Genomic DNA, 9225 nt, shown 5'->3' on the forward strand with positions numbered 1-9225 from the left:
GATTCAGTCTTGCTCTTGAATGAAGATTTTCTTTATTTTGCCTTTTGACATGAATCACAAAGGCCATCAGGAGCAAATACTGATTTTGGCAATCCTCTCATAAGATCTTTCTTGACTAGTTCATTTATATTGTTAAAATTTAAATGAGAGAGTTTCTTGTGCCAATCCCAACTTTCTTCAATTGATGTTCTACTTAACAGACAGATTGCAGAACCATCAGAACTTGTTGAAAGCTTGGCTTCATAAATGTTACCATGCTTGTATCCATTTAGAACAACTTTTCCTGTAGATTTGTTAACAACTTTACAATGTTCTTCAAAGAAATCCACATGATAACCTCTGTCACAGATTTGACTAACACTCAGCAGATTGTGTTTAAGTCCTGAGACTAGAGCTACTTTTTCAATGATGACATTCCCAAGATTGATATTGCCATATCCTAGAGTTTTTCCCATGTTGCCATCTCCATAAGAAACTCATGGGCCAGCTTTCTCCACAAAGTCTGATAGCAGGGCTTTATTTCCAGTCATATGTCCTGAACATCCACTGTCCAGAACTAGGATGTTTTTCCTGTTGCCCTGCAATCACAAAGTCCACTAATGATTAGTTTTAAGGACCCAAACTTGCTTGGATCCTTTGGCCTTTTTAAGTTTGTTAACATTTGTAGCGAATTTAACATCAGCGTTTATGTTAACATTTTTCTTATCAGAATTTACAGTATCAGACTTTGCATCAGAACTTACACTAGAAGGAACAATGCTAACTTTCTTTAAAAAAGGTTTTATTTGATAATAATTATAGTACATACTATGATATTCCTTACAAGTATAAATGGAATACCATAAACTACCACAATGAAAATAAGGATTTTGTGGTTTAAACCTAACATTCTGACGCTTAACTCCTGATTTAGGAGGTAAAGAATTTATATCCTTATTCTTCCTACAAAAAGAAGCAAGATTGTTAGTGTTTCCACAGTTATTGCATTTCTTTCTAGGAGCATTAGGAACAGACTTATAATTATTGCTTTTGTTCACACCTTCCTTTCCATTCCTATTTTTCCTAGGTGGCTTTACCTTGTTTACATCCTTAATCTCTTTCAGCTTGTACTTAAGCTGCTTCTTTGTCATTAAACCTATGTTAACTTCAACTGGTTTATCCTGTTTTAATTTGTCAGAAGTTGACCCTGCCTTAACTTCTGTATCAATATCTTTCATCTTTTTCAGAATCAGACTTTACAGTTTTAGCTACAAACTTAACAGGATTTACCTTTGGCTTAGTAGTCTGTTTAACAATAATTGGCTTAATTTTTTTAGTTCCTTTTTCACCTTTATCATCTCCATAGCCTAAGCCCTCTTTCCAGTTTCCACTACTTAACAAATTCTGAGTTATTCTGCCAGAGTTAGTCCAAGTCCTGATAATCTCTCTTTCCTTTTCTAACTCAGTTTTTAGAGATTGATTCAATTTTAACACTTCATCTCTAACATAAAAAGCATCATCTCTTTCTTTCTGAGTTTGATGGAACATAACTAACTCTTTTTCTAAATAGTTATTCCTTTTCTTAAAAGCCAGATTCTCAGAGGTTAACCTATCACATGTTAAGGTCTGATCTCTATAGCTAATGAATATGGTTTTAAGATAAGATCTCAACTCAGTAATATCATCAGTATGAAAAGCATAAGTTGTTTGAGGTACCTTTAACTCAGCAGCTTCAGAACTGCTATCAGCATTTGCCATCAAGGCATAGTTCACCTCATGTTCAGAATCTGAAGTGTCTGTCCAGCTTTTCTTCTTTGTGACAAGTGCTTTGCCTTTGTCACATTTTCCTTTCTTGCAATCAGGAGATATGTGGTCTTTCTCACCACAATTGTATCATTTAACATTTGAGTAATCTCCTCTGTCAGACTTTCCTGCTTTGCCTTCAGATTTTCTGAATCCCTTATTATCAGAACTTCCACTTTTTCTGGAAAACTTCTTTCCCTTTCTGAATTTTCTGTAAGCTATCTTTGTGATGCCCTTCACCATAAGAGCACACAATCTCATCATCTCTTCATCGACATCCATCTCAGATAGACTTTCAGTTTCTGAATCCTCATCATCATCATCATCAGAACTTGATGAATCTGAATCAGACTTTGTGATGAGAGCCTTTCCTTTGCCTTTCTTTGAGATAGCCACTTTGGGGGATTCCTCCTCAGCCTTAAGAGCAACTGTTCTTGACTTTCTTCCATGTCTCTTGCTTCTTTGATCCATCTCAAGTTCATGAGTTTTGAGCATTCCATAAATTTCATCAAGAGTAGTTTCATCAAGAGCATAGTTGTCTCTTATAGTAGTTGCCTTTAAATCCCAACTTTCAGGAAGAGCTAAAAGGAATTTAAGATTAGTATCTTCAAGATCATATTTCTTATCCACCAGTGACAGATCATTCAAGAGTTTGACAAATCTGTCATCTAAACCAGTTAATGAGTCATCATGTTTTGAGTCAAAGTGCTCATACTCTTGTGTGAGTATAGTCCTCCTATTCTTCTTAATTGCATCAGTTCCCTGGCATCTTGTTTCTAAGGCATCCCATAATCTCCTTTGCAATCTTGCAGTTAATTACCATGTTTGACATGACATTATCAATGGAACTATGCAGCAAATGCCTTACCATTGCATCATTGGCAATAGATGAGATATCTTCAGCTGTATATTCACTTTTCTCCTTTGGTACAGTCTGTGCTGGCTGATCTGCAACTACAACAGAGAGCTTGGTTGGCTTATGTGGTCCTTCATTAATTCTGTCAAGGTATTCTGGATCTGTAGCTTCCAGAAACATAGTCATCCTCACTTTCCATATGGGATATTCAGAAGGTTTCAGTATGGGAACCTTAATAATCTCATATCGACTATGGATTTGAGTCTTTGGAGTTTCTTCAGTTTTGGTGAGCTTGGTTGGAGTTTGTTCTTTTTCAGACATGATTATTTTGGATCTTTACTGTATATGTGTTAAGAGATAGGCTCTGATACCACTTGTTAGGTCACACACACTGTAGAAGGGGGTTGAATACAGTGTATACTACAATCAAATCGAATTAAGAACACAAGTATGAAACACAGAATAATCTTATTAATAAAACAGTATTACAATGGAACCGTTCTCCCTCAGTGATGAACAAATATCACGAGAGCTGCTAGGGTTACAATGAATAATATTCTCGATTAAGATAACACATCTAGTGTAAACCCTATGTTGTGTTTATATAGACACACAGTTACAAGATAATATTCTAATTGATATCGAATATAAGTTTGCATTCTAAAATATATCAACTAGTTATCTTTTCCTCCAAGTCTTCTATTTTTCATAGAATTCTTCTCCATGCATATCTCTTCTTGTGTTTGGTCTTGATCTTCTTTTCTTTCAATCAGTCGCCTTCCTTATCTGAATGTCTTCTTAAGTCCTGATATTATCTCCTAATAAATATCTTCTGATATCTTAAGTTCTGATAACTTAAGTTCTGATATCTTAAGTTATGACTTCATTATAAGTACTGATTTTCAGTTAAGTTCTGATTTGTCTTGTTAGTCAAGATCTGAAAAACTAAACACAAATCATTATTAGACATGACATCACAAATATATCTAACAGTATTTTATCGCTTCACTTTTTCCATGGAATACTTTCATCTTGAAAAAGTTAAATAACCAAAGAACTTGTAACTAGAATAAAGTAACTCAAAAAAAATTCCCTCGGGGGAGGGGGAATCCCTCTTAGGGCGCGCCCTACGAAGTATATGGCTCCTTCAGGAGACTTTTGCTTCTACTGGCGTGTCCAGAAGCTATTCTTAATAATCTTGAAATATGAAACTAGAACAAGACGATAACCAATTCATAGCTTTAAGAACTTAAACTGAACAATTTTATTGTCGGGGGAAGACCTCTTAGGGCGCGCCCTAAGAGGGGTATGCTTCCTTTAGGAGTTCTTAATTCTCCATCTTTGTTTGTAGTTTATTTTTCTTGAGTTTTTTCTTTCCCTCTAGAAGTTAGGATCAAGTTAATGATCAAGCAATCAATAACATAAGTTTCTTGCATTTCCTCTTAGGGGTAATCTCCTTTAGGGCGCGCCCGAAGAGGCTTTTAGCTTCATTGGTAAACTTTGCATCTTTTAGTTTGCTTGGACGCAATCCTTTTCTTCTGCAATTAACATAATTCAAACTTACCGTAATAACAAGAGTTTTTCTCCATATCTTTAAGATAGAAATTTTGAAATAAAAAACTTAATTTTTTTTATTCATAATAAGCTCTGGTGTAAAATTTCACACTAGTCCCAAGCGACGCTATTGGAAGTTGGGAAATATAAAAGAAACAAATGAAAGTAAACATCCTAAACCTAATGCTAAGTGAGATAGTACATACACTACCCCCTAGGCTAGGAGGAATTTAATTGCTACTAGTCTACTATTCAGGCTAGGCCCTACTTGAACCAACTATAGTTCATATTAGCAAGTAAGGGGCCTAAACCGCGCCTTACTGGAAATTTTTCCGCAGATGCTATGCATTCCAAGCTCGAGAAATAGGCTTTTCGTTCAAGTCCTCGAGATAATATGTTCCTTCCCAAAGTATTGCTCAGACTTTATAAGGTCCTTTCCATTTAGGTCCGAAAATTTCATGGCTAGCTATCTTCGTGTTAGGCATGACCTTTCTCAATACCAAGTCACCAACTTTTAATGGTCGTACTTTGACCTTTCTATTATAGAACCTGGAAACTCGTTGCTAATAAGATGCAATTTTACTTGAGAAGCTATTCCAACTTCTTCCAATAGGTCTAACTGAATCCATTGCGTAACTTCACTATCTTCAGAGCAAAATTTTCTTCTGCGGAGAGACCTATCTTCAACTTCTACCGGTACCATGGGTTCACAACCATATGTCAGCATGAAAGGCGTTTCTTCTGTAGTATATCTAGGATTAGTGTTGTATGACCATAAAACCCTTGGGAGCTCTTCTGGCCAATCTCCCTTGCAAGCCTCCAATTTTGTTTTCAGCGTGTGCTTGATGATTTTATTAATAGCTTTGGTTTGTCTGTTGCTTTGGGGATGATATACTGTGGTAAAATCTTTTTATATCTTCAAGTTTTCATACAACATCTTCAATTATTTGATGTCGACTGCTTTCCATTATAAGAGACTAACTTATACGGTCATATATTGATATATTATAGAATTGTATACGAAAGCTACTATCTTCATTGCCATAATCGTTGCTAAGGGCATAGCCTCCGCCCATTTGGTGAAGTAATCCACAGCTACAATTGCGTACTTGACGTCCTCTTTGGCTTTGGGGAGTTCCCTAATCAATTCAATCCCCCACATAGCAAATGGCCAAGGACTTTCTATAGTGGTTAGATGAGTTTTCGGTATGTTGGAGAGAAGTTTGTGAATCTTTGATATTTATCACATGCTTTAACTAATTGAAATGAATCTTCCCGCAAAGTAGGCCGGTAGTAACCCTGCCGTAACTCCTTTACCGCGAGTGATCCACCCCCCGAATGGTTGCCACATATTCCTTCATGTACTTCTCTTAGTTTATTATGACAGTCTTCTACCTTAATACACTTTAGTAAAGGTTAATTAAAATCTCTTTTGTATAACTCGCCATCATATTCCACACATCAAGGGCGGAACCAGGAATCTAACATGGGGGGACCAAAATAAATAAAAGTAGAAAACATACCGATTTATTTGAGATGTGCACGCCTTTCTTTGATCAAATAAAAAGAATCAATGATCTCCTCGGCATAAATGGTCTCCGCAATCTCCTTTTCAATATACACTATCACAGAAACGCTCCCTCACAAAGCTGCTTTTATCAACGAACCTAACCACAATAGCCATTTGCTCCCTTTTAGAAATATCTCTAGATTCATCCACAATCAAACAATATTTTGCATCATCAATCTCATCACAAATTAAATCTTGCACTTTCCTAGCAAAAACATGTAAAAGTTCTTTTTGAATTTTTGGTGAAGTGTATTTGGCATTTTTGGGGGCTTTATCTAAAATTATTTCTTCTACTTGAGGATTGTAAGAAGCCAAAAGTTTTAACATCTCAAGAAAATTACCCTGATTCTTCGAGTTGCAGCTTTCATCATGTCCTCTGAATGCACAAGCTTGGAATGTCAACCATTTGATTGCATCTATCGATGTTTTAAGACGCATTCGATTTCATTTGATCTCTTTTGCACTTTGTTTCTCCACTATCTTCTCCAAGTGACAAGGCTGATTTTTAAGATTATAATAACATTTAGCCGCAAAATTATGAGCTGAATTAGAACCATCTCCTTTCCCAACATGACATCTAAAATCACAATCTTTTCCATTGTTTACTTTCCTCCAACTGTTAAACCCCTTGACAGTAAAAGTATTCGAGCCACAATCTTTATCTTATATGTTTATTTATTAATTATTAAGATTAATGAACAAATTCCATGATTTCCATCTAATCAATATTATTTTGAATGAAATAATTAACAAAATCAATAAAATTTTGTATAATCAATTCTCAATTTCAATTATTTTTTTTAAATCTAGGGGGACCAAAAAAATTTTTGATAGTAAATTTTATAATTTTATATTAAAATTTTGGGGTTATTCCGCAGTTGGCGGGGACCGGGGCTCCCTTCGGTCCCCCTCTAATTCTTCCCCTGCCACACATCGTGCTGCTTTTTATCGGAGTCTCCTGACTTCCATCCTATCCTTTGGAAGTGTTCCGTTCTTCAAGTATTCCCATATTGGAGTCATCCAAGTTTCCTCGGGTAAGCTATCAACTTCCATAACTTTCACAAATAGGATGCTAGGTTTCTCCTGGATTTCCAAATGAATGACGCCTAAGAAAGTTGCTTTCTTTTGAGAGCCCCATTTTGTGAAAGTGTCATCATTACTATTCTCTTCTCTTGGGATTTTCTCAACTCTCACTTCTCCGAACTTACGAATGAGGCTTTGTAGATATCTTAGGTACATCTTTGTCCGTGGTCCTCTAGATTGAAATCCTCCGTTCACCTGATGTACAACCAGCATATAATCGCTTTGAATAATTAGATTTACAATATTCGTCACCAAAGCTAGTTTCAAACTACTTATAAAAGTTTCATATTTGGCATCACTTTTAGTACCCTTCCGTGCAAAGTTTATCACGCTCATGAGTTGATGCCCTTCGGGACTTTCCAATACTACTCCAGCTCTAGCACCATTGCTATTAACAACTCCGTCAATATGTAATATCCACCAAGATTCATGGATATGTTCCTTATCTAGATGTTCTTCATTATTTGGATCTACTGCGACTAATGCTTTCTGTCCATCAAAATCTTCAGGACGGAACTCCAACATAAAATTCGCCAACGCCTGTCCTTTAATGGCCGATCTTGGCTTGTACTCCAAATCAAACTGTCTTAACTCGATAGCCCACTTCAACATTCTTCCTGAAGCTTCCGGTTTGTATATGACTTGCTGTAATGGGTAAGCTGTTCTTACTTCAACTTTGTGAGCTTGAAAATATGGCCGAAGTTTTCTTGCGGCTAGTAAAAGAGCATACACCAAATTTTCCATGTTCGTGTAGCGTTTTTCCCCATCAATCAATCTTTTGCTCACATAATACATTGAATGTTATTTTTACTCATCTTCTCGGACTAGTACAACGCTAATTGAATATTCCGAGACAGCCAAGTAAATTATCAAAGTTTCGCCGTCTATTGGTTTAGCTAAGAGAGGCAGGGAACTTAAATGTTCTTTAATCTTCTTGAACACTTTTTCATATTCTTCCGTCCACACAAAGTCTTTCTTCGTGCCTTTTATAGCTTTGAAGAATTCTTTGTATTTTTCCGAAGACTTGGAAACAAACCTATTTAATGCAGCGATCCTCCTGGTTGAACTTTAAACTTGTTAGACAAATGTTGGTGACTTCATGTTTAACAAGGCTTTGAGCTTTTCCAAATTTGCTTCAATACCCTGATGATTGACCATGAAGCCTAAAAACTTCCCAGATTTCACACCAAAATTGCACTTTTGAGGGTTCAAATTCATCCAAAATTTTCGTAAAATATTGAACATTTCTTCCAAATGTTTAACATGATTCATGACTTCTTTTGATTTTACAAGCATGTCATCCACATAAACTTCCATGGTCTTACCTATTTGTTCTTTGAACATCATGTTAACCAACTTCTGATATGTAGCTCTGACATTGATCAATCTGAACGGCATTCTGATATAGCAATACAATCCTCTGTAGGTAATGAAATAAGTATGTTCTTGATCTGGACCATATATAGGGATTTGATTATACCCGAAATAAGCGTCCATAAAGCTAAGGATAGCATGTCTTGCCATAGCATCCACCAATTGATCAATGCGCGGTAATGGAAAGTTATCATTGGGACACACTTTATTTAAGTCAGTGAAATTGACACAAATTCTCCATTTTCCATTGGGTTTCTTTACAAGGACCGGATTGGATAATAAATCGGGATAAAAGGATTCTTTTATTAATCCCACGTTCAACAATCTATCGACTTCTTCTTTCAATGCTTACGCTCTTTCTCCGCTAACATGATGACAATTTTGCCTCACCCCCTTTACTTTAGGGTCTATATTTAAGTAATGGCACATTATTTCTAGGTCTATCCCCACCATGTCCGCGTGGCTCCATGCGAATACATCTAGATTATCCTTCAGAAACTCCATGAGCTTTTCCTTAAAGGGGAATCTGAGTTGCGATCCAATTTTCAATATCCTACTCTCGTCTTTATGAGAGACCGGGATGTCAATCGTATCTTCTGTTGAACCAGTCCTTTCTACTACAACTCGTATACGAAGGTCGAGGTCGAAATCAAAACCCTCTTGGTCTTCTTGGGGCACGCCTGGGACCGTTGCCATGCCTGGGGCGCGCCCGGGGTCTTCCGTCATGCCTAGGGTGTGCCCTGAGCCTTTCTCTGGGAGGGTAGCATTTTGGATCTTCCAAATCCATCAAGATACTCCATCTCACCTTGAAGTACCAATTCCTTTGTTAAATTACTATCAACGCATTCTTTCATTACGAACACATCATGTCCTACCTTCATATCTTTTATTTTTATACTCCCCTCATTTACTTCTTCCCAGCTGTGTAGTGTGTTGACTCCTTTATTTTGATCAACATCTCTTATCTTCTGAAATATGACGATGGAACTGTCATAACATTCCTTAT

The 9225-nt window shown here is 36.5% G+C and overlaps 1 protein-coding gene across 1 annotated transcript; it reads right to left on the bottom strand.

The window, feature by feature from the left end:
- Window positions 1-6707: 6707 nt before the first annotated feature.
- LOC141691218 (uncharacterized) lies at window positions 6708-7640 on the bottom strand. Its single transcript, XM_074495956.1, has one exon. The coding sequence runs from the start codon at window positions 7638-7640 to the stop codon at window positions 6708-6710; it is 933 nt and encodes a 310-aa protein (XP_074352057.1).
- Between the last annotated feature and the right edge of the window lie 1585 nt (window positions 7641-9225).

The sequence above is a fragment of the Apium graveolens genome, chromosome 10, assembly GCF_009905375.1.
Source record: "Apium graveolens cultivar Ventura chromosome 10, ASM990537v1, whole genome shotgun sequence".
Classification (NCBI taxonomy): Eukaryota; Viridiplantae; Streptophyta; class Magnoliopsida; order Apiales; family Apiaceae; genus Apium; species Apium graveolens.

Excerpts from the sequence above, each read along its gene's own strand:
- LOC141691218 (XM_074495956.1), bottom strand. The coding sequence starts at position 7,640 with ATGTATTATGTGAGCAAAAGATTGATTGATGGGGAAAAACGCTACACG.